The following is a 27,296-nucleotide window of genomic DNA, read 5'->3' on the forward strand; positions in this document are numbered from 1 at the left end:
GCTCACTTGCACTGGCTTCCTGTGCACTTAAGATGTGACTTTAAGGTTTTACTACTTACGTATAAAATACTACACGGTCTAGCTCCAGCCTATCTTGCCGATTGTATTGTACCATATGTCCCGGCAAGAAATCTGCGTTCAAAGAACTCCAGCTTATTAGTGATTCCCAGAGCCCAAAAAAAGTCTGCGGGCTATAGATTGTTTTCTATTCAGGCTCCAGTACTATGGAATGCCCTCCCGGTAACAGTTAGAGATGCTACCTCAGTAGAAGTATTTACGTCCCATCTTAAAACTCATTTGTATACTCTAGCCTTTAAATAGACCCCCCTTTTTAGACCAGTTGATCTGCCATTTCTTTTCTGCTCTGCCCCCCTCTCCTTTGTAGAGAGGGGAGCCCACATCTGCGGTCCCCTCCAAGGTTTCTCAGTGACATCCCATTGGGTTGAGTTTTTTCTTGCCCTGATGTGGAATCTGAGCCGAGGATGTCATTGTGGCTTGTACAGCCCTTTGAGACACTTGTGATTTAGGGCTATATAAGTAAACATTGATTGATTGATTGATTGAAACCCTGGAAGGGACCACAGATGTGGGGCCCCCCCTTGGGTGACCGGTGCAATGGATGCCGAGTGGAAACAGTTAATAATGTGAAAGTCCTGTCGAGTGGGGCCGAATATAAAACAAATATGTATGTCAAATAAAGGAATTAATCTATATACTAATTTACAATTAAAGATGAAAATATGTAACACTTCATTATTTAAAAAACAACTATAAAACACTCTTATGAATAAGTATAAAAGTGAATTGAGTATGAAATGTTTATTTTAGGTAACATATGTGTTGTACTGTTTCCTCTCACCTTTTTACAGAAATTGGTCAGTTAATTTAAATAAAAGTACACAATGTTGTATATTAATGTATGTACTTGACTGAAGCACTAAAGTATCTAATCTATAAATGTTAGAAGCCTATTAAGATACAATGATGTCACACATGAGTTTTGACAGTTTATTCCAAATCCTGCAGCTTCATTTGCTGCAGCTGTTCTCACCAGCACACTTGTGTTTCTTACACTGGTACTTAGAAGACAATATTTCACCACACACACTGCAACTCTACACTTTCTCTCCAGTATGTATTCTCATGTGTCTTTTCAAATGCTGTCTTTGTATAAAACCTTTACCACATTCTGAACAGATAAAAGGCTTTTCACCAGTGTGTATTCTTGTGTGCATTACTAAATTTGCTTTTACAGAGAATATTTTGCTACAAACTGAGCACATGAATGGTTTGTCTGCAGTGTGTGTTCTCATGTGTACTTTCAAATATTGCCTTTGAGTATAATCTTTACCACATATTAAACAGGTAAAAGGTTTTTCTCCAGTGTGTGTTCTCATGTGTACTTTTAACACATTTTTTCGTGCAAATCTTTTACCACATTCTGAGCAGGTAAAAGGTTTTTCTCCAGTGTGTATTCTCATATGTACTTTTAGATTACCACAGTATTTAAAAGTTTTGTCACAGTGAGAACACGTAAAGTGTGTGTTGTCAGTGTGACATGTCTTATCTTTTGAGTCTTCATCATCAGTGTCAGGAGAGTGAGACGTTGTGTCGTCACTATCTGATAGTGGAGCTAAGATCTTGTCTGCTTGTGATCTTCCACAGTGGTCTCCATCAGCTTCTGTTATGTGTTGAGTTGAGCTGCTGCTTGGAGGCTCCGCCTCTCTCTTCTCTTCACTTTCACCTTTGACCTCATCATCTTCACTCTTCACAATCACACCAATCACTGGGAACTCCTCCAACCATCCAAGATGCTCTCCCTCCTGACTGATGCTGGGTTCCTCCTCTTCTTCTTTAATGTTGGAGGGCGGTGGCTCCTCCTCTTCTTCTTCTTTAACGTGGGAGGGCTGTGGCTCCTCCTTTCCCATCCTGAAGCTCCACTCCTGTTGCTCAGGGAGAAGATGTTCTTCACAGTTGTCTGCAGGACACGAGAAGTCAAACATGTTTTCGAAACATCCAGCTTTGCTCAGTCACACAATGCATTAAGTATGTTTACATGTACTTAAGCAAACCAAGTTGTATGAACTTCCTCGAAATCTCTGTGGCGGACAAACACGCTACTCTTTACAACATTATTCACAGGAAAATAAAAACGAGCTAAGGCGGGGGAACTTTCTACTAAGAATGGGCCACATGGCCTAAAATGTATTTTGCGATACTATCTAATATATGATTACTAATAAAAACCTTTGAAAACGACTTACAAAGCCTCCTAATTTAGTTGCTGAAGTATGCAGTAAAATATTTCATAATTTCCAGCATTAAATTTTTTTAAACTATTATTAATCTACATGCTACTTTATGGTTCTAGCTACACTTCAGTTAAAATGTACTAAACACTTATCCTTCTGTTTGATACTCTGCATTAGTTTTGGGTGATACTAAGAATCTGGGTTTGGATCCAACACCAAGCAGTTACAGGGGCAGTATCGCTCATACTAACGCTGATACTGATATTTCATCTTTTCAAAATCATTGAATGATTCAATTTTGATCACAATTATAATCAGACAAACTAAAACTATAAACACTTTTCCTACTATGGGCTCTGATTTAAACCCTTTTGTTTTTTACTTTTAAAGTCCTCCTGTGTCCATGGACATATTTCCTGAGTTTGTAAACAAAAAGGACAAAATCAAAAGGTATCGTTACTGTCCATATTTATATCAATCTGCCCACCTTTGTTTACATTCAAGAACTTTAGCTTCCAGTTAGCAGTTAACATATCTTCCTTGAAAGAAACGTAGTTCATTTATCACCATGGAGGCGAGGATTGCTGACTTAGAAGTGGCTTTGCACTGTGGAGGGACGTTAGCTCGCTAGCAAGAATGCTACAATGCGTGAAGGTTGAGGACGTGTCCGTTTGCTTGTCGCTCTCAAATTTGCCGACACAGCTAGAATGTGTCATCAACGTTTAGTAGCACGATAATATTAATAGCTAATTTGTCAGCCAAATTAATATCATTTATATTGTAAATGATCTACATCGCACAACATTACTGTTCACAGCAGGACTATTTAACCGGGGGGCACCGGTCCAAATTGGGCCATGGAATGACACCATATCCTTGGTTTTGAACTGATACACACATTTTTGCAGCAACTTCCAAAAACATTTAAGTGCTTTTATTGTATTGTAGGAACTTGGACCATGTAAACACATTAGCAGATCCTTGTGTTGACAATTTAACGTTCACTATTTAACGACCTCTTTCCCCCTGACTAAAATAGGACGATAACTGTCAAGTTGTGTCTATTTTCCCCAGTTCTTTGCCCCAACTTGAAAAGGGCCTTTTCAAGTTGGAGCAGAGAACTGGGGAAATTAAACACAACTTGCCAGTTGATAACCAGTTGCGTGTGACCAGGAACTGAGGCGTCTCTTTAGGTTATTTTTTCTAGTTGCTTGCTTTGTTTAAGCTTTTGTTTGTTTTACTAAGAGGTTTGTCCTTCTTTGTTCTCCATGCCCACATGCTGGTCTGTAGGCAAAATGGCCGTCCCTGCCAACTGACAGGAAGACCAGTGAATTGTGATGTGGCTGTTGTGTTTCTCTGCCCCCTGCAGGTCTGGAGGGGGACAAGTGGATATTTTGAATGATACTGAATGACTTCTGTGTTCTGTTAGTTGACATGACACCTCCCACTTGACGTCTCGGTTCTCGAACCCAGAGAGGTCACATGAGTTTTTGATGGTTGATGTTTATATTTGTTCTTCTACAGGTATTAGAACAATGATACGTCGTGCATCTCTGTGCAGAATTGAAAAAGGGATTTTTGTTTGGGTTTTCTTTGCTGCAACACCAGGCTGGACGAAGTGAAGCGAACAGTGCAGTCCAACCTCTGGTCCAGGTATGGGGAAGGCGAGCTGATGTTTGCAATTGAAGAGGCAGAATCGGCTTGTGAAGGGGCTCATGCATTTCTTGTGTCCGTGGTAAAAAAAGACGCCCATGAACATCAGGTGGATGGTGCAAAGAAACTAATCAATGATGCGATGACAGGCTTCATAGAATGGGAAGAATGGATCCTAGGAGCAGAAAAGACCCTTCAGGATGGCAGAGTGAAAGGCTTGAAGAAACTAAAGAACAGCCTCGAAGCCAAAAAGGCAGAATTCCTGGTAGTACAATGAATTGCAGAGGAGGAAAGGAGAGGAAGAGCTCTTCAGGTACAGCCAGCAGCACAGCCAGTCCAGCAGCCTATTTTAAGATCAAACCCACGAGCTTACCCAGATTCTACAGCTCCAAAAGAGACTTCCATCTGTGGAAAAGGGACTGGGAGGCAAGGTGAACCGACTGGCTCGGCAGAAGCCAAAAAGATCCAGCTCCTTGACAGTGTTAATGAGAAGATCTGAAGAGACCTAAGACTGTCCACCTACAAGACCACAGAGGACATAATATAAAGCCACAACACAACTTTAAGCCACAAAAGACGCAACGGAAAAACAGAACTAACCACGGAGCAAGTTATGGCGACGGACCAGATTCTTGAAGATAGTATATTAGTATTATTGAAAAAGTAAGACAAGTTATTTATGACTAAAAAAGCGGTCACACTTCACTTACTTTTCCAACTTTGTTCTTTACCTTTTTACGGTAAGTCGCCAAAATTTGCCCGCCATCACTTCCGTTCTGTCTTTTATTGTCGTCTTCCGGCTTATAGTTGTTGTGTTATGGCTTTATGTTATTGTGTTGTGGTGTTTGCATTTGTTGCAACTTTTCTCTGCTACTGTGTCTGTTTATTGAAATTAGAGTAGTGGCAGGTCAAACCACTGCTCATTTAACCTGAAGAGATTTGGTTGCTTTTAATTTTTAATATCAATTTGTGTTTGCATGAATACTAATGTGAAAAACAGCAAAACTAGCAAAAAATCTACTGTTAAAAATTGGTTAATTTACTTTTATTGACCGTTTCTTGAATGTTTAAAATGTGAGCAGAAAATGTTTCCTCTCGTTAATTCAAGCTCAAGTGTTGGTTGCACTTTATTCAAATAAGATGTGACTGCATTGGCCATTAATTGCTGTTTACATTCATCATTCATGTATACATCATTCCCTTACAAGAAATAACAGCAGTATAAGAAACTCAGTGTATAATCTAGAACAAACTTTTATTAACTCAGAGCCGATACAGCAGCAGCTCAGTAGCTAGTTTACCCCTCTTCGAGCAAGGAGCCATTTGACTAAAAGTAGTTCCTCGATGTTAGCTCTTACAATTACAATGCTGCTATTACTTGGTTAATATACAGGTCACTACAATTAAATGGAGTATTGTTGGTGATTTTTGGTTGTTTTGTTAGAGGGCGTTATGGGCACAATAGTGGACTCCCATTACCTGTAATGTTAGCCGCCTTGTACTAGCAGTTTTTTACTATATAGCATGCACAAAAAAGAGAATGGTCGTGTTAAAAAGCAAGTATATCTCCATCCTGAGAGAGAATGTAGGACCCTGGATGAAAATCTGACTTTACGAACATTGTATTGGATGACATCTGGATGTTGTGCTTACTTGGACTGTGATGAAGGAGTGAGGAATCAGGTGGTTTGTCTTCATGGTCTTCAGTCTTCACAGAGACAACAGTCAGTGGAAACTTGGTGAGATCAGCCTCCTCCTGCCCTGGAAGACACTCTTCCTCCTTAGTAACCCAGAGACCCTCCTCTTCCTCTTTAATGTGGGGAGGCTGTGGATCCTCCTGCCTCAAAGAGAAGCCCCACCCTGCTGCTGAAGGGGATGTTCTTATTGACGACCGTTCATCTGTTGGACGTCTGCAAGACAACACAAACAAACCTTAGCTCAGATGTGCCAAATATTTTTTAGTCTTTCAAATATAATATTTTCCAAGTGGCCTGACAGAAGTTAAGGTGATATTCTTCTACACATGGAATAATCAAAATGTATTGCTAACTATGAATTGTGTAATTGATCTTGTTTTCTACATTTACATTAATTATTGATCAAAAGTAACAGCATGGCCCTCTTTCTGGGGCAAACCAGGCTTGTTGATGAGGGACGGCCTTCACCCTAACCAGGAAGGCGCCATCATCCTGCCTAGGAACATAGATTATTGTTTGAATCACACTTGACTAACTACACTAGAGCAAGCCCGGTCACAGGCAATTACAGTGTCTGTTAGTCCGGGTGAGGAGTCAGTTAAGCTAGAACTAGCCAGCGCCAGGCTGGAAAATCTCTGGACACATAGCATTTCTCCTAGAATAATACACAACTCACATCATGTTTTTTCTGCAGTGACTGTGCCAGAGGTGGACATGCATTCTACTGAGGTGGCAAATTATGACGCGTTCAGTGTATCGCAGCACCAAGCAAACAAACTGAAGATTCCCGTCATATCAATTCCTAGATACGGTCGAAATTATTCAAAGCGCACTACGCAAAATAAACGCAACATTATTATTACTACTACAGATAACTTTAACAAAAAATCTTCAAAACAGCCCACTACTAAAAAGCCCATATTATAATATGGGCTTTTTAAACACAAGATTGTCTCCCAAAACGTTATTAGTTAATGAGGTCATTAGAGACAACAATCTTAACGTCGTTGGTCTCAGCGAAACCTGGCTCAAACCAGACAATTTTCTCATTGTTATCCCATTGGGTTGAGTTTTTTCTTGCCCTGATGTGGGATCTGAGCCGAGGAGGTCGTTGTGGCTTGTGCAGCCCTTTAAGACATTCGTGATTTAGGGCTAATAAGTAAACTTTGATTGATTGATGATTGACCTCCACAATAGTCTGACCTCACGTCAATGGTGACAAGGACTGCATAGCTGTGATTGGTTGGCTTTACTTTTACACACAATATCCTTTCCTTTTTTTTCCTTCTGCGAAAGCAACGTATTTAAACTTAACAGAAAACAAAGAGAAGTGCAGTGTGCATGTGTAACAGGTGCCAGCTAGTGTGGCCGTGCGATAGTATGTTGGTTAAACCTCACTCAAACCTTAAGAAGTGTGCTGGCGTGAGAATATTTGGGTACCTCATGATTCAATTGCAAAAACAATATTGATGCATGTTCAATTAGTGTAAAGTATATGAAAGCACTTTTTCATATTTTAACATTTATTTAATTCAATATTTATTTTTGTCTGACTGAATAAGCATTAATCACTTACAATTGTGCAAATAGTGTATTCGTAATAACAAACATCAGTTGACTTAATTTCCATGGTTTGTTATCAAGGTAATAGAAGTGTGTGCAAACAACATATCATTTGTATTAAATGCTAATAAAGTTAGCACCAACACAAAGTAGACTACTGCAATGTAAGTGTAATACAATGTGACTTATTCCAGACTAAAATTACGAGACGTTCGTTCCTTTCTAGTAACGCATATTTAATGACGCTAAGCACAACTTTACTATACAGCAAAAAACAGTTAAAGTATTAAATAAGTCAATATAATTCTCATAGACAACATATACAATACACTCCTCACAAAACGCTTGCATTTGCTACATAGGCCTGTTAGCGGGCTAACGCTAGCACGTTAGCTTCGAACAACATATCAGGTAAATAACATAAATAATATAAAAAATATATATAATTTATATTACCTCATTAGCCGCATGTATAAAAGAGGAGTCAAATATGTTATTCCAATTGTTACACCAGCAACTCTTAAATGTGACTTTTTGTTCTGTGGCTTGGTGAAGCAAGTGTGCACCATTCACTATTGTCCCAGTGAAACACGTGTTTGGCGAACATTTGTTCCACGGTTGAGAACACCTCCAAGAGACGCCACAGGAGGAAGACAAACAAGATTGCGTTTGACGGAGAAGACGTTGATTTTTTTTTATAGTTTTGATCTTAATTACAACGTACATGTACACATGTAGGACGTTTAATAAAGTAAACATCGTTAATAATTGTTTGTATCCGGATACATTAGTCTGAGTGCACTTCATACTTGCCAACCTTGAGACCTCCGATTTCGGGAGGTCGGGGGGTGGGGCGGGGGGCGTGGGCGTGGTTGGGGGCGTGGTTAAGAGGGGAGGAGTATATTTACAGCTAGAATTCACCAAGTCAAGTATTTCATATATATATATATATATATATATCATACTTGCCAACCCTCCCGTTTTTAGCGGGAGAATCCCGATATTCAGCGCCTCTCCCGACAACCCTCCCGACAGAGATTTTCTCCCGACAAACTCCGGTATTCAGCCGGAGCTGGAGGCCACGCCCCCCCCAAAAAAAAGTCTGCCGCAGCTGCGATTGGACCTGACCAGCCTCCGGGTACAAGTACTGGAGTACCAATGGGTGAGGGCGGACCTACGTCACTTCCGCCTACCCTAGCAACCGGGAATTCGTTGAAAACAAACCAGCTCACAGCGAACACAGCATAGACAGAAAAAGCATTTAACGAGCGTTGCGGCTTGGAAGTCGGCGTTAAATCCTTCATTTACGCATTTTTACTTATTCGCATATCGTGTGAAAAAAACGAAAATGTATTATTTGCGTCAGGACTCGTCTCAGTGAACTTTAAAGCTTCTCAGGCTTAGCTTAGCTTGCTAGTTAGCTTAGCCTGCGCGCTACTAAGAAAGAGACGCGGAAGTTATCAACAACAAGATCAAGTGTTAGTGTATAAAAATATTGAGAGATTTGAGGGCTACATGTATTGAATGGCAACATGAAAATTATAGGGTTTATTGGTTTTTAAAAACCCAACTGTTAAGTGCAAATTTAAACGAAACCGGTTTTCGAAAATAGCTAGCTAGGCTATAGACTATATAGTATATTACATACTTAACTTAATCCTCTTCTTCCCGGATGGAAATAAGGCTTCGACGACTCGACGCCATTCATCTCGCTGCTGTGCTCGTCTCTGTGCCTCGCCCCATGTAAGCTTCATCTCTTTCAGCTCCCCTTCAACTGTTCTTCGCCAGGTGTTCTTTGGCCGCCCTGGCTTACGTTTTCCGTGGTGTCCATCTTAACGCTGCCTTTGTATCCTCTCGTTGTCCGGTTTTCGAAAATAGCTAGCTAGGCTATAGACTATATAGTATATACCGCATGTTATTTTTGTACAACAACAACTTCAGCTGTCGAACGTTATAAGGTACAAATTCAACAAGTACAACATTAGCACGGACGTATAGCCAAGTTGTGGTTAAGAGGTGGATTTTTGTTCCTTATATTTACCAGAAACGAAGTGATCCGAACACACGACCCGGGACTTTGGGGGACTCCAGTGAGAACCGTCCTCGTTTTCCCAGTGTAAAGCTGCGAGCCATTTGTCTCGTCTCTGTGGGTTTTTATCACGCTTTGGCAGAACAAAATACAACCTTTGTTTTCCCTGTTTCCAGTTGTGGTTAGCACAACCAAAAACAACACAGTTTTTCGGCATTTTGGAGGCAGAATGACGGGTTTAACCAGCGTAGGTCGACAGGTTAAAGAGTAATGGCAACGGTTTGTTTTCAACGCCAGTCTGGTTGCTATGGCTCGAAGAACCCGTATGTAGCTCAGTTGCCCGGATGTCGGCCCTCACCCATTGCTTGCCAGGGAAGATCTTCCCCAGGAAGCAAGGATTGACCGGTTTTGGGCCATGCTAGGGAGAGATGGAAGATTCCACACTCTCGTGCATTTGATGAAAGCACTTTTGTGCGTGCCACACAGCAATGCATCATCAGAGAGGTGTTAAGCATGGTTACAAAAATATTGACAGAGAATAGAAAGAGGATGGACAATTCAACCCTTAACAAAGTATTGTACTTTCAAGTACAACAATGAGTAGATGAGTGTTGTGTGCGTGTGTGTGTGTATACGTGTAGATAAATGAACACTAAAATTCAAGTATTTCTTTTATTTATATAATAAAAATCAATATAATATATATATATATATATAATTATATATATATATATATATATATATATATATATATATATATATATATATATATATATATATATATATATATATATATATATATATGTAACGGTGTAGAAACAGATGTTCATTATGCTTGATTAAATTATGAATGAAGTGTTGCAACAGCGCCTGTTGCTGGCGAGAAGTAGTATGTACTTTACCTGCGGGAAGTGCTCAGAACTGTGACGCCTTCCAATTGATAATCCCGTGACCCAAGTGGACTCACAGTCTCACAATTTGCACTGTTTTGCAGGATACTGTAATAAAAGAAATTCATAATCCACCTGGTGCCAGTGATATGTTGAAGCGACAGCAGTGTGGAGCTGTATTATGTCACATACAGTTGTGGACCGTCACATTTATATATATATATATAGCTAGAATTCACTGAAAGTCAAGTATATATATATATATATATATATATACAGTATATATATATATATATATATATATATATATATATATATGAAATACTTGAGTTGGTGAATTCTAGCTGTAAATATACTCTCCTCTTAACCACGCCCCTAACCACGCCCCCGACCCAACCACGCCCCCCCATCCCCGACCAAGCCCCCCAGCCCCCCCCGCCCCCCCCCGATATTGGAGGTCTCAAAGTTGGCAAGTATGATATATATATATATATATATATATATATATATATATATATATATATATATATATATATATATATATATATGTATATATATATATATATATATATATATATATATATATATATATATATATATATATATATATATCATACTTGCCAACCTTGAGACCTCCAATATCGGAAGGTGTGTGTGGGGGGGGGCTGGTTGGGGCGGGGGGGGGCGTGGTTAGGGGCGTGGTTAAGAGGAGAGTATATTTACAGCTAGAATTCACCAACTCAAGTATTTCATATATATATATATATATATATATATGTATATATATATATATATATATATATATATATATATATATATATATATATATATATATATATATATATATATATATATAATATATATATATAGGGATGTCCGATAATGGCTTTTTGCCGATATCCGATATTCCGATATTGTCCAACTCTTTAATTACCGATACCGATATCAACCGATACCGATATATACAGTCGTGGAATTAACACATTATTATGCCTAATTTGGACAACCAGGTATGGTGAAGATAAGGTCCTTTAAAAAAAATAAAAAAATAAGATAAATAAATTAAAAACATTTTCTTGAATACAAAAGAAAGTAAAACAATATAAAAACAGTTACATAGAAACTAGTAATGAATGAAAATGAGTAAAATTAACTGTTAAAGGTTAGTACTATTAGTGGACCAGCAGCACGCACAATCATGTGTGCTTACGGACTGTATCCCTTGCAGACTGTATTGATATATGTTGATATATATGTATTATGTAGGAACCAGAATATTAATAACAGAAATAAACAACCCTTTTGTGTGAATTGTAAGTGTATCTTGTGTTTTTTACGTTGATTTAATAAAAAAAAAAAACCAACACAAAAAAACAACAAAAAAACGATACCGATAATAAAAAAAACGATACCGATAATTTCCGATATTACATTTTAAAGCATTTATCGGCCGATAATATCGGCAGGCCGATATTATCGGACATCTCTCTCTCTCTATATATATACATATATATATATATATATATATATACATATATATGTGTGGTAGAGCGTAATATGTATGTGTGGGGAAAAAATCACAAGACTATTTCATCTCTACAGGCCTGTTTCATGAGGGGTTTTCCTCAATCCTCAGGAGATTTTTTTTATTTTTTATTTTTTTTACGCTCTACCACGGTATCGAGCACTATTTTTTGGATAATCTAATTAAGACATATATATATATATATATATATATATATATATATATATATATATATATATATATATATATATATATATAATATATATATATATATATATATAAATACTTGACTTTCAGTGAATTCTAGCTATATATATATATATATATATATATATATATATATATATATATATATATATATATATATATATATATATATATATATATATATATATATATGTATATATATATGTATATATATATATATATATATATATATATATATATATATATATATATATATATATATATATTTTATTATATATATAAATAAAAGAAATACTTGAATTTTAGTGTTCATTTATTTACACATATACACACACACACGCAACACTCATCTACTCATTGTCATTTGTTAAGGGTTGAATTGTCCATCCTCTTTCTATTCTCTGTCACTATTTTTCTAACCATGCTGAACACCCTCTCTGATGATGCATTGCTGTGTGGCACGCACAAAAGTGCTTTCATCAAATGCACGAGAGTGTGGAATCTTCCATCTCTCCCTAGCATGGCCCAAAACCGGTCAATCCTTGCTTCCTGGGGAAGATCTTCCCTGGCAAGCAATTGGTACTCCAGTACTTGTACCCGGAGGCTGGTCACGTCCAATCGCAGCTGCGGCAGACTTTTTTTTTTTGGGGCGTGGCCTCCAGCTCCGGCTGAATACCGGGAGTTTGTCGGGAGAAAATCTCTGTCGGGAGGTTGTCGGGAGAGGCGCTGAATATCGGGATTCTCCCGCTAAAAACGGGAGGGTTGGCAAGTATGATATATATATATATATATATATATATATATATATATATATATATATATATATATATATATATATATATATATATATATATATATATATATATATATATATATATATATATATATATATATATATATATATCATACGCTAAAAACGGGAGGGTTGGCAAGTATGATATATATATATATATATATATATATATATATATATATATATATATATATATATATATATATATATATATATATATATATATATATATATATATATATATATATTTATATATATATATATATATATTAGAGATGCGCGGATAGGAGATTATTTCATCCGCAACCGCATCATAAAAGTCGTCATCCACCCGCCATCCACCCGAACTAACATTTTATGAAAACCACAACCGCCCGCCACCCACCCGTTGTTATATATCTAATATAGGCGATGCAAGGCATTCCTGTTAAAGAAAGGAGACTGATCCAATGCAGCAGAGACATTCAATGCTTGCCACGCATTAATATCTCTTAGCCATGCATTAGAGGCTAAGAGATATTAATGCGTGATAATATTATTTATCATTATTATAATATTATTGTCATTTCCAATAAGAAAGAGTTGACTATTATTGTTATTTTTTCCCCCTGGTCTTTAGTATTCCCTTTTTTAGTTTGTCGCGTAACACGTTGTGTTGTGTTGTGGTGTGCTGTGTCACGCCAAATTTCTTCCCCCTACAAAAACCTTCCCCCCGCCCCCATTTACTTTCGTGGTCATGTTTCCTCTTACGTCATTGACAGCGATCGATAGCACTTCGGCTTTGACTGCCCGTCGCTGGAAGGATACTTCGTCTTTGACAGCTGCTGGAATCTGAAGAAATCGATTATTGTTTTTTTTTGTACAGGCGCGAAACAGGACAGTCGCGTGCGGGTTAAGGACCCCCGGCAACTTTGTGACTTTATTGGACGCAGCCCCGGAAGTAAATGGGGGGAAGGCTTTTGTAGGGGGGAAGAAATTTGGCGTGACAGCTGCAGCAGTGCCTGATGAATAATTGCCTGTTTCAAAGAGTGCTGCTCGTTTTTCGTATGTGGGTAACAACATTTAACTATGTTTTTTTTTTTCTGAATTGGTTCAACCGCCACCGAATCTATTTAAAATCTATTTTTTTCGTCATGCATCCGCCCGACCCGCGGATTATCCGCAGACTCCGCGGTTGTGTCCGCAAACTGCGCATCTCTAATATATATATATATATATATATATATATATAATATATATATATATATATATATATATATATATATATATACATATATATATATATATATATATATATATATATATATATATATATATATTATATATATATATATATATATATATATATATATATATATATATATATAAGAAATACTTCACTTTCAGTGAATTCTAGCTATATATATATATATATATATATATATATATATATATATATATATATATATATATATATATATATATATATATATATATATAAATACTTGAATTTCAGTGTTCATTTATTTTCATCAGTGGTTCTGAACCTTTTTTCAGTGATGTACCCCCTGTGAACATTTTTTTAATTCAAGTACCCCCTAATCAGAGCAAAGCATTTTTGGTTGAAAAAAAAAAGATAATAAAGTAAAATACAGCACTATGTCATCAGTTTCTGATTTATTAAATTGTATAACAGTGCAAAATATTGCTCATTTGTTGTGGTCTTTCTTGAACTATTTGGAAAAAAAGATTAAAAAAACAACTAAAAACTTGTTTAAAAATAAACAAGTGATTCAATCATAAATAAAGATTTTTACGCATAGAAGTAATCATCAACTTAAAGTGCCCTCTTTGGGGATTGTAATAGAGATCCATATGGATTCATGAACTTAACTCTAAACATTTCTTCACAAAAAAAGAAATCTTTAACATCAATATTTATGAAACATATCCACAACAAATCTAGCTGTCAACACTGAATATTGCATTGTACCCCAGTTCTTTTTGACAGACATTTAAAAAGAAATCTCAGGTACCCCTTGGCATACCTTCAAGTAACCCCAGGGGTACGCGTACCCCCATTTGAGAACCACTGATTTACACACATACACACACATAACACTCATCTACTCATTGTTGAGTTAAGGGTTGAATTGTCCATCCTTGTTCTATTCTCTGTCAATATTTTTCTAACCATGCTTAACACCCTCTCTGATGATGCATTGCTGTGTGGCACGCACAAAAGTGCTTTCATCAAATGCACTAGAGTCTGGAATCTTCCATCTCTCCCTAGCATGGCCCAAAACTGGCCAATATTTGCTTCCTGAAGAAGATCTTCACTGCCAAGCACTTGGTACTCCACTACTTCTTCCCGGAGGCTATCCAGGTCCAATCGCAGCTGCGGCTTGGAACTTACAAGCGTATTTCTTCATCTTACTCGTCGTCGGCGTCACCATGGCTGTATCTTCCTCGTTCTTCTGCTTCGTCTCCTTGTGTGCGCAGTTGTGCACTGCACTCTCTAAAAGCCGTAGATGTTATTGTCACATATGCATGTACAGTAGATGGCAGTATTGTCCTGTTTAAGAGTGTCACAACATTACTGTTTACGGCAGACGAACTGCTTTACGGTAGACGAAAACGTGACTGCTGTTGTTGTGTGTTGTTACCGCGCTGGGAGGACGTTAATGAAACTGCCTAACAATAAACCCACATAAGAAACCAAGAACTCACCCTCGATCATTCTACAGTTATAACGTGATTGGGCAGGCACGCTGTTTATATTGTGGAAAAGCGGACGTGAAAAAAGGCTGTCCTCACTCAGGTCCGCATGGAGCTGGAGGGGGCGTGGCCTCCAGCGCCGCCTGAATTTCCGGAGATTTTCGGGGGAAATTTTGTCCCGGGAGGTTTTCGGTAGAGGCGCTGAATTTCGGGAGTCTCCCGGAAAATCCGGGAGGGTTGGCAAGTATGGTACCAATTGAGCTAATTCCCCCTGTTGTTAAGTCTCTTTGTTATTTTTGAGTAGGTTCAACTCCCATCCTCATCAGGACGTCAGGTTCCCTTGAGTTGGCCTCAATTGATGCAAGATTGTAAAAATGGAAATCAGAGTAACAATGTTTGACTGTGGTTACAGAGTATCATACTTTCATGTGTTAATGACTTTGTAGAGCTGAACTGGCATTACCTTACCTTTCTTCATCTGTCTCCAAATTGATCAAAATGGCTCCTCAGCCATCTACATCAAGGTTTTTCAAACTTGATGTAGATGGCTTTCCTCACTGAATTTTTGGTGACAGGGAAAAAAAACTAATAACATAAAAGTTGGAGAATGCAGGTATCGATCCCGCTACCTCTCGCATGCGAAGCAAGCACTCTACCATTTGAGCTAATTCCCCTCCTTTCATTGTTTGGCCTTCACAATTTCTGTGATGAAGACCCCGCTTACAGGATGTGGAATTTTAAAAATCTACTAGACCAAGTGTGGGCAGCACGGTGAAACAGGGGTTAGTGCATGCGCCTCACAATATGAAGGTCCTGAGTTCAATCCTGGGCCTGGAATCTTTCTGTGTGGAGTTTGCATGTTCTCCCCGTGACTGCGTGGGTTCCTTCCGGGTATTCCGGCTTCCTCCCACCTCCAAAGACATGCACCTGTGGATAGGTTGATTGGCAACACTAAATTGGCCCTCGTGTGTGAATGTGAGTGTGAATGTTGTTTATCTATCTGTGTTGGTCCTGCGATGAGGTGGCGACTTGTCCAGGGTGTACCCCGCCTTCTGCCAGAATACAGCTGAAATAGGCTCCAGCACCCCCCGCGACCCGGAACAGGACAAGCGGTAGAAAATGGATGGATGGGTGGATGGTAAGATCAAGTCTAAACACAAACGATGAGATGAGGTGGCAGAGAGTTTAAGGTGATGCTCTGCTGATGTGTTGTGTTCTACCCAAATGCTTTTGACTCAAGCTAGTATTCTGTTTGGCTAGGTTTGGTTATTAAGCTAGTGTTTGGATTTTACATAACGTTTCATGTACTTTATGTAAGTTTTCAATGTAGGGCTAAGGTTTTGAATTTGGGTTTTTTGCTCTGGTTATAAACATGAACGTCAGTTAGATTTTTATTGGGCTCTTCTGAGTCAAATTTGTGAAAACGTAGATCAGAGTAACAATGACAGTGGTAACAGAGTATCAGACTGTCATAGGTCAATGACTTTGTAGAGCTGAGTTGTTATGATTGTACCTTTTTTTCATGTTCCCCTAAAATGTCTACTCAGCTTTGACATACAAAGATCTGCTCACTTACCTGTTTTTAACTTAAAGGATGCCTTGAGTTGACAGTAAAAAACTAATAGTCAGAAATCTGGAGAAGGCAGGTATTGGTTCTACTATCCCTCACGCACAGAGCAAGCACTGTACCAATTGAGCTAATTCCCCCTGTTGTTAAGTCTCTTTGTTATTTTTGAGTAGGTTCGACTCCCATCCTCATCAGGAAGTCAGGTTCCCTTGAGCTGGCCTCGACTGATGCAAGATTGTAAAAATGTAGATCAGAGTAACAATGTTTGACTATGGTTACAGAGTATCACACTGTCATGTGTTAATGACTTTGTAGAGCTGAGCTGGCATTACTTTACCTTTCTTCATCTGTCTCCAAATTGATCAAAATGGCTCCTCAGCTTTAACATACAAAATGTGTTAGGCAGGAAAGTACTGCTCATTTACCTGTTTTTAACTTTTTTGATGTCTCTCAAAACGTTTTTTCATGTCTTCTTATTGATATACTTTCCAAATGTTCTTGTCGTAAGACAATATTTTCGGGGGAACCAACCAGGTAGACTTAACAGGTGTGCATGTTTGGCCACGCCTATAAGAACAGCTGTTTGGCAACATGTCACAGTGGTCAGGTGACCCTTCTGAAGAAGACTGCAGATGACAGTCCAAACATGTCAGGTAATAATGACATCCAATATACCGAAATAAATCAATCAAAGTTTATTTAAATAGTCCTTAATCACAAGTGTCTCAAAGGGCTGCACAAGCCACAATGACATCCTTGGCTCAGATCCCACATCAGAGCAAGAAAAAACTTAAGCCAATGGGCGTAATGAGAAACCTTGGAGGGGACCGCAGATGTGGGGACTGCCCCTGGGCGACCGGTGCAAAATGTTGTCTGACTACAAGAAAATGTGAAAAGTTTTTGATGTCTTTTGTTGCCAAAAAAATCCATAAGATAATATTTGGAGAATGCAGGTATTGATCCTGCTACCTCCCGCAGGCTAAGCAGGTGCTCTACCATCTGAGCTAACTCCCCCTCTTTTGATGGTCAGTGTTCTACACGAGAGGGTTAAAATCTCATCATCATCAGAATCTACTATTTATTGATGTTCTGACAATACCACAATATCTTTATACCTTTCTGTGTCCATGTCTTCTCAGTGTTAACGGAAACATTTCTGCCAATTGACCTATTTTAATTTAGAGGAAACCTTTTATTGACTGTAAAAACTAATAACACAACATTTGGAGAATGCAGGCATAGATCCCACTACCTCTCACATGCAAAGCGAGCGCTCTACCACTTGAGCTAATTCACCCTCTGGCTGTATTGCAGACGTATAGATTTGGGTTGAATCCCATTCTCATCTGGCTCTACTGTTTCTGAAGGGCCTCTTTATTACATTTTTTTCAATACAACAATGTCTGTGGATGTTCTCATTCGTCCAGGTCATTGTAATCTCAGGGCATTCAATCCATTACAACTGGACTGATTGGTTTGTCTTAGAAGATGTTTTGCTCCTCATCCAAGTAGGTTTCACCAGTTCATGCTCATAGACTCGGTCAGACTGGTCAGATCTAGTCTTAGACTTAGAATTGTCAGATCTAGCATTTCCTTCAGTTGTAACAAAGGCACAAAAGAGCATCTGTGACCAGAAGGTTTCCAAATCATGTTGTTTGTTGGAGGCTAAATTGCAGAGTCTTTTAGGAATTGCTGAAAAGACAGTCTTGTATGTGGGAGTTAGGTGGTATCGCAGACCACCTCCTCAGGGGCTGTTTTTCTTTCTTTCATAGTTCTTTTTATTGATTTCACATTCACATTAACAACAAATTCAAACCCTCTTCATCTCCTACCCCTGCTGTCACTCAAAACAAAACCAAAAAACTAAAGTAAGAGTACAAAAGTACCCAGAGTAAAAAAAAATAAAAAAATAAAGTTCCATACAAGGCACTTGAGACAAAGTATGTAATTGCAAACTGAAACACACTGTAGAAGCAGCATGACAAGGCCTGAAATGTCGGCAGTCATATATAGGTACATACAGTATCTAGGGTTCTTCCTTCACTTGTGTAGAGGATTGGTCAAAAAAAGTCAAAAAAGGTCTCCACACTTTAAAAAACTTGTTTTCAGAGCCACGCAATATATATCTTATTTTCTCGAGCTTCAGGTTTGCTAGCAAGTCCCTTATCCAGTGGGAGACTGAGGGTGGGACAGCCTCCTTCCACTTGAACAATATCAGGCGGCGTGCGAGGAGGGTGGTAAAGGCAACTATTTTGTGACCCCCTACAGGTAGTTCCATCCCTTCAGGAATGATTCCAAATACTGAAATTAAAGGGTTTGGATCGATTTGAATTGTTAAGACCGTGGAGAGTGCTTCGGAGATGGATGTCCAGTACCCCTTTAGCTTCGAACACAGCCAAAACATGTGTATTAATGTTGTGTTATCTAGTTTACATCTATCGCATAATGGGTTAATTTGGGGAAATATTTTTGCTAATTTTGCTTTTGAGAAGTGTACCCGGTGTATCACTTTAAATTGGACCAGTGAGTGTCGTGCAAACATTGAAGATGAGTGAACCCTTTTCTCAATTTTTGCCCAGGTTACGTCATCTATTGATATTTGGAGGTCTTGTTCCCATGCTGTTCTAATTCTTAGCATGGAAGTGCATTCTAATCCTGAGAGTAAATTAAGTATATATGAGATTGCCCTCTTCTTTGTTGGATTTATAGACATAATTTCATCTGTGGTTGATTTAGAGGGTTTGTTAGGGAACTGCAGAAGAACTGTTTTAACATAATCTCTTATCCGGAAATATCTAAATATATGGGAACTGGGTAGATTACATTTCTTGGACAACTCCGTAAAAGAGGCGAATATATTGTCTATGAAAAGATAATTGAAACATTTCAAACCCCTTTGATGCCACATATTAAAAGCTGAGTAAGGTGTTGAAGGTGGAAAGCAGTGATTTGATGCTACTGGGCTGAAAAGGCTCATTCCTTGCAGGTTAAAATTTTTTCTAAATTGACGGTATATTTTGAGCGAGGAACTTACTACAGGATTAATGTTAATTGTCTTCACTGATAGATGCAAAGCTGCACCCATTAGGGCTGCTAAGGAAGCAGAACCACAAGAATGTGTCTCCAGCTTCACCCATGTAGGACTTTCCTGATGTAGGTGGTAATATGTCCAGTATGACATGCAATGCAAGTTGGTGGCCCAGTAATACATACAGAAATTTGGAAGGGCCATACCTCCATCATGTTTTGCTCTTTGTAAAAACTCCTTGCGCAGACGTGGCTGTTTGCCATTCCTAACATAAGATGAGATTATTGAGTCTAATTTTTTGAAAAACGTACCAGGGATAAATACAGGCAAGCATTGAAACAGATACAAATATTTTGGAAGCACAGTCATCTTAACTGCATTGACTGTGCCTATAAGTGAAATGAAAAGGGGAGTCCAATTAGCCAGATCTTGCTTGGTTTGTGTAAAAAACTTTCCAAAGTTTTGCCTGAAGAGGTCTTTACAGTTCTTTGTAATAGTAACTCTGAGGTCATTAAAACGGTCTGTAGTGATCTTAAAGGGCAACCTAATGTTTTCTAGTATTGAGACGTCCATATTCAAGGGCAGTAGCCCACTTTTATTTAATTCAATTTATAACCGGAGATTTCGCCAAACCGTTGTAACAGGCTAAGAATTAATGGAATTGCAGACTCTGCGTTGGACACATAAAGGAGAAGGTCGTCAGCATAAAGGGACAATTTATGTTCTATGTTTCCTCTATTTATGCCCATTATAGCGTGATTAGACCTAATGGCTAAAGTTAGGGGTTCAATAGCCAGGACAAAAAGAAGGGAACTGAGGGGGCATCCCTGGCGAGTTCCACGGTGTAAATCAAAAGGACTTGAATACAAATTATTAGTCAGAATCATAGCAGAAGGGCTGGAATATAACAGTTTTATCCATGTGACGAATGTTTCCCCGAATTCGAATTTTGCCAGCGTTTCAAAGAGGTAGTCCCATTCTACTCTATCTAATGCCTTCTCTGCATCCATGGAGAGAAGATATTCTGAAGCAGCTTGACAAGGAGTGCACATTATGTTAAACAGGCGTCGGGTATTAAAAAAGGAGCGTCTATGCTTAACAAAACCTGTCTGGTCTGGGGATATTAAACTGGGTAAAATGTTTTCCAAACGGCAAGCTAGTACTTTGGCCAATATTTTATAGTCTGTGTTTAACAAAGATATGGGTCTATAGGATCCGCAGTCTAAGGGGTCCTTGCTCTTTTTTGCCAGTTATGTTATGCATGCCTGATTTAGGGTGGTTGGAAGAAATTCCGCTTCTAGTGATTCTGAATACATGGCTGCCAAAATAGGAGCTAACTGTGGAGAATTTCACATAAAATTCACACGGCAGACCATCCAAACCAGGTGATTTTTTAGTTTGCAGAGACTTAATGGCCTCCAATATTTCTTGTTGTGTTACTGGCTTATCTAGATTTAAGACCTGATCTGGTGGCAAGGATGGGATATGTAGATCCTTAAAAAAGTCCGGTATGGCATTGGGGTTGGAGGGACTGTTGGACGCATACAGTTTACAATAGTACTCTTTAAAAATGTTATTTATTTCCTGTTGGTCTGTAATGACCCTACCATCCTGAGAAAGCACCCTATTGATCATTTGTTTAGCTCTTGCCCCCTTCAATTGTCTGGCCAGAATTTCCCCTGCCTTCTCAACATGTTCATACAGAGCACTCCTATTCCTGAGCAGAAAGTTTTCAATGAAAGATGATGAAATAAGGTCATACTCTGCTTTAAGTTCCATGCGCTCTTTATGTAAGTCAGGAGATGGGAATTGTGCATATATTTTATCAATTTCCGCTATTTGCTGGTCCAGACTTAGTTGTTTTGCTTCCGAGTTCTTTCTCTTATTAGCCATACAAGATATTATCTGCCCTCTTAAGTGAGCCTTAAGGGCCTCCGAAATAGTTGCAACTGAAACATCTGTGGTCATGTTTATTTCCAAAAATAAAGAGATTTGTTCTGATAAAAAAAGTACAACGTTTTCATCTGCTAATAATAGAGAATTAAACCTCCAATTTCTTCTAATTGTCCTCGATTCAGGCAAATTCAGCTTCAATAAAAGGGGAGCATGGTCAGATATTAATATAGTTTGATACTCACAAGAACTTATGTAGGGAGTTAATTTATTGTCAGTGAAAAAATAGTCGATTCTGCTATATGTGTGGTGCACATTCGAGAAGGAGTATTCCCTACTTTTTGGATGCAAAAAACGCCATATATCGGAAATGCCAAATTCCGAAAGAAAAGTTTTTTATATGAGAAACTGATTTGGATGCTACATAACCTTTTCTGGCTGTTGATCTGTCCATCCCAGGTTCTAAACAAAAATTTAAATCACCTCCCATAATGAGCTGGGGAGATTTTAGACCTGGAAGTAATTTGATGAGACGATCAAAAAACTGGGCATCATCAAAATTCGGAGCATATACGTTAGCCAGTACAACCTTGGTGTTATAGAGTTGGCCAGTAACTATAATATAATGTCCGTTTGAGTCTGCTATGGTACCAGAGGGGGTAAAATATATATCCTTATTCATCAATATGGCAACACCTCTCGCCTTAGCCTGAAAAGTAGAATGGAAGAGCTGACCCACCCAACCACATTTTAAACGAGAGTGATCTGACCTTCAAAGGTGGGTCTCCTGCAGAAATGCAATTCCCGTCCTCAGACACTTGAGGTGTAGTAGTGCTTTTTTCCTCTTTACCGGGTGATTCAGGCCCTTGACATTCCAGCTAACGAGGTTGATGTTACAGTTCATGCTGCTTCTATGTGTGATATGGAAAGACAGTTAAACATCAAACAGGTGATACGGTGCCTATTAAGTTTAGACCAAGTACTCAAGTAATAGTGAACAGCCTTTATGCCTGGAGTGACAGCAAAACAAAAACAACCTCCCCCCAACCCTAAGGTGACTTCAACTATTAAAAAAACAGCACACCTTCCTTAACTAACTTAAAGACTTCCAGATTACCTCTTAAAAAAACCAAAACCCTCTACTCCCCCATATTATTAATATAATAAGTGCCCCACCTGATACAGGGAAAATAACTGAGTACAAAGAGATATATTAGATGTAAATAGAATAGAACAGTGTAAACTATTAAATGTATATATAATCAAAAAATAAATGCCATTAAAAAAACAAAACAGAAAATATATAAACACAATTCAATAGCTATTATTGTTGCATGTGCATAGCTTGCATGTAAGTAGTACATTTAGATCAGCTGCATTTCAAAATTGAGATAGAAATTAACTATGTTAAACCTTCACAGCTTAAACCAGAAAAAAAAAAACTTGATAGACACAAAACCCTACAAAATGAAATAAACCAATGAAGCTTGATCATTTTCAAAAAAGATACAAATAAAATGGAAAAAAAAAAAAAAAAAGTGCTCCTTTATACACGTGCATCTCAAATGAGGTAGGAAAAATAAGAGAAAATAATAAATTATCGGCTTAAATGAATGTACTATATGCTGCTGAAACTTTACAAACTTCTATCTAGACCGATATAAAAGCTAACTATAAACACGTGGTAGCAACAACAGTGATATAGATTGAGGTAGAAAGTATAACGTGTAATATGATTAAACGTGTAATATGATTATACAGTCCAGGTATTAAACTCACTGTAACTCATAAACAAAGTTTGTTGATGAAACTGTTATGAAGAGTCTTTATACGCCTTGATGTAGTTAGCTGCCTCGGCTACTGATCCGAGCCAAACGCGAGTGCCGTCCGTCTGTGTGATGCGGAGCCTGGCCGGGTAAAGTAGCGAGGGTTTGAGTCCTAACTTGTATAGAGACGCCATCTCAGTCTGGTAAGCCCTCCGCTGATTCACTACCTCTGGAGAGTAGTCCTCGTACACTCTGAACACGTGCCCGTGATATTGTAGCGTACCCCTCTTCCTTGCCTCCCGGATCAGCAGCTCTTTACTATGGAAGCGATGAAAACAGAGCAGGATAGGTCGGGGCTTATCCCCGTGTGCCGGCTTGGGAGCCAGGCTGCGATGAGCGCGGTCCAGCTCAGTTGGAGAGGCGAATACTTCCTCACCAAGTACTTCCTTCAGCAGCAAGGAGAAAAACTTGGTAGGTTGCGGGCCTTCTATCCCTTCAGGTAAGCCAACTAGCCGGGCATTACTCCGCCTGCTCCTTCCCTACAGGTCGGTGAGCTTAGCCTTTAACTTCTGGTTGTCGGCCTGTAGCATGTCACAAACAGCCTCCACCTGCTCCAACCGCTGATGTATGGATTCAGCATTTTCCTCCAGAGAGGTCAGTCTGTAATTATGTCTGTTGACCGTCTCCTGAAGTCCGTCCAGCTTCTCGTTCACCTCGCTAAAGGATGTTTTGAGCTCAGTTAGCAAAGTTGATCTGTGGTGCGATAATATAGCAATTAGCTCAGATTTGCTAACGGCTGCAGCATCAGTCTCTGCCTTCTCTTGCGACTTTGCGGATTTGGGAGGCATTGTCGGTCATCAAGCGTGTTGTTATGCATCGTTGTAGTAGAAAATGGTTACCAGCGGTTAAATGCTCTAAAAATACAGGTGGGGTGCATGTTAAAAGGAAGAGTAAAGCGGGAGCTAGAGGCTAATACGTCTTCACGCCATGCGTCCTCAACCGGAAGTCAAGGGGTGGTTTTCAACGTTGATGTAGATGGCTTTCCTCACTGAATTTTTGGTGACAGGGAAAAAAAACTAATAACATAAAAGTTGGAGAATGCAGGTATCGATCCCGCTACCTCTCACATGCGAAGCAAGCGCTCTACCATTTGAGCTAATTCCCCTCCTTTCGTGATTTGGCCTTCACAATTTCTGTGATGAAGACCCCGCTTACAGGATGTGGAATTTTGAAAATCTACTAGACCAAGTATGGGCAGCAAGGTGAAACAGGGGTTAGTGCATGTGCCTCACAATAGGAAGGTCCTGAGTTCAATCCCGGGCTCTGGATCTTTCTGTGTGGAAATTGCATGTTCTCCCCGTGACTGCGTGGGTTCCCTCCGGGTATTCCGGCTTCCTCCCACCTCCAAAGACATGCACCTGGGGATAGGTTGATTGGCAACACTAAATTGGCCCTAGTGTGTGAATGTGAGTGTGAATGTTGTCTATCTATCTGTGTTGGCCCTGCGATGAGGTGGCGACTTGTCCAGGGTGTACCCCGCCTTCTGCCCGAATACTGCTGAAATAGGTCAGATCTAGTCTAGTGGCTGACCCCAAAACCCCAAATTCTTATACTCCAACACAAGGAGGGTGTGCCTGGGCAAAGATGGTACTGCCCTATCGTAGTGAGAAAAACATCTGTTGAGATGCAGAAGAGCAATCCCACTGTTAGTGCTAAAGACAGTCATTGAAGAGGAATTTCCCCTCGTTCGCATTGTGGTATTGTGTGGCAGAAGTATCGCTGTGGATCCACCACTATCAGCCCAACATAAACAGAATCACCCACGCTGGCATTTCCTTTAGTTGTAACAAATGCACAAAGGAGCATCTGAGACCAGGATGTTTGTAACTCCTGTTATTTGCTGGAGGCTAAATTGCAGAGTCCTTTAGGAATGGTTAAAAGGACAGTGTTGTATGTGGATACTCTGTGGTTTCGCAGACCACCTCCTCTGTTCAGTCATCCATGTCAAGGTTGACCTTGACGTTTTGCCCCTCATCCAAGTAAGCTTCATCAGTTTGTGCTCATAGACTTAGATTGGTCAGATCAAGTCCAACAGTTGGTGCCAAAACCCAAAATATATGTACTCCAAAAACCAGGAGGGTTTAGTATTTTTTTAATGTTGTAAAAATAACACAACAATATCATAATTCCTCTTTATGTCCATGTGGCTACATGCTATGATGTAGACCTTGATTATGAAAAGTCTTATTTGAAGCCTCTCAGCAACTTTTGACATTAAAAGCGAAGATGAGGTGGCCGAGTGGTTAAGGTGATGGACTGCTAATCCATTGTGTTCTACACGCGTGGGTTCGAATCCCATCCTCATCGAGCTGTTGTTCTCCTTAGTTGGCTTCAACAGACGAAAGGTTGTGAAAATGTATATTAAAATAACAATGTTTGACTTTGGTTACAGAGTATCGCACTGGCATGTGTCAATGACTTCCTAGAGCTGAGCTGACACTACTTTACCTTTTTTCATGTTTCTTCAAAATGACTTCTCAGCTTTAACGGAAAAAGTATGCTCATTTACCTATTTTTACTTATAGGAAACCTTTTGTTGACAAGAAAAAATTAATAACAAAGTTTGGAGAATTCAGGTATGGATTCAACTACCTCTCACATGCAAAGCGAACGCTCTACCATTGGAGCCAATTCCCCCAGTCTGTGACATAGACGTAGAAATTTGGGTTGAATCCCACTCTCATCTCTACTGTTTCCGAAGGTTCGTGCAATAATAAAACTTTATTTAAATTTTTAACACTTCAATGTCTATGGATGTTCTCATTCATCCAGGTCATTGTAATCTCAGGGCATTCAATCAATTGCAACTAGACTGATTGGTTTGTCTTAGAAGATGTTTTGCTTCTCATCCAAGTAGGATTCACCAGTTCATGCTCAGAGACTCAGTCAGACTGGTCAGATCTAGTCTTGGACTTAAAATTGTCAGATCTAGCATTTCCTTTAGTTGCAACAAAGGCGCAAAAGAGCATCTGTGACCAGAAGGTTTCTAACTCCCGTTGTTTGTTGGAGGCTAAATTGTAGAGACTTTTAGGAATTGTTGAAAGGACAGTCTTGTATGTGGGAGTTAGGTGGTATCGCAGACCACCTCCTCAGGGGTGGTTTTTCAACGTTGATGTAGATGGCTTTCCTCACTGAATTATTGGTGACAGGGAAAAAAAACTAATAACATAAAAGTTGGAGAATGCAGGTATCGATCCCGCTACCTCTCACATGCGAAGCAAGCGCTCTACCATTTGAGCTAATTCCCCTCCTTTCATGATATGGCCTTTACAATTTCTGTGATGAAGACCCCGCTTACAGGATGTGGAATTTTGAAAATCTACTAGACCAAGTATGGGCATCACGGTGAAACAGGGGTTAGTGCATGTGCCTCACAATATGAAGGTCCTGAGTTCAATCCCGGGCTCGGGATCTTTCTGTGTGGAGTTTGCATGTTCTCCCCGTGACTGCGTGGGTTCCCTCCGGGTATTCCGGCTTCTTGCCACCTCCAAAGACATGCACCTGGGGATAGGTTGATTGGCAACACTAAATTGGCCCTAGTGTGTGAATGTGAGTGTGAATGTTGTCTATCTATCTGTGTTGGCCCTGCGATGAGGTGGCGATTTGTCCAGGGTGTACGCTGCCTTCTGCCCGAATACAGATGAAATAGGCTCCAGCACCCCCCGCGACCACGGGC

General features: G+C 39.2%; 1 protein-coding gene and 1 non-coding gene across 2 annotated transcripts; one reads left to right on the forward strand and one right to left on the reverse strand.

Moving 5' to 3' along the window:
• Positions 1-994: 994 nt before the first annotated feature.
• LOC133653570 (zinc finger protein 287-like) lies at positions 995-7,795 on the reverse strand. Its single transcript, XM_062052990.1, has 3 exons — positions 7,622-7,795; positions 5,559-5,815; positions 995-1,978 (listed from the first exon to the last, which is right to left on the reverse strand). Exons 1-3 carry the CDS (start codon positions 7,732-7,734, stop codon positions 1,116-1,118), a joined length of 1,233 nt encoding a protein of 410 aa, XP_061908974.1. The 5' UTR covers positions 7,735-7,795; the 3' UTR covers positions 995-1,115.
• Positions 7,796-25,845: 18,050 nt separating this feature from the next.
• trnas-gcu (transfer RNA serine (anticodon GCU)) lies at positions 25,846-25,927 on the forward strand. Its single transcript has one exon. It is a non-coding gene; the product is annotated as a tRNA-Ser (tRNA).
• The last annotated feature ends 1,369 nt before the right edge of the window (positions 25,928-27,296 follow it).

Source organism: Entelurus aequoreus, linkage group LG07, assembly GCF_033978785.1.
Source record: "Entelurus aequoreus isolate RoL-2023_Sb linkage group LG07, RoL_Eaeq_v1.1, whole genome shotgun sequence".
Lineage (NCBI taxonomy): Eukaryota > Metazoa > Chordata > Actinopteri > Syngnathiformes > Syngnathidae > Entelurus > Entelurus aequoreus.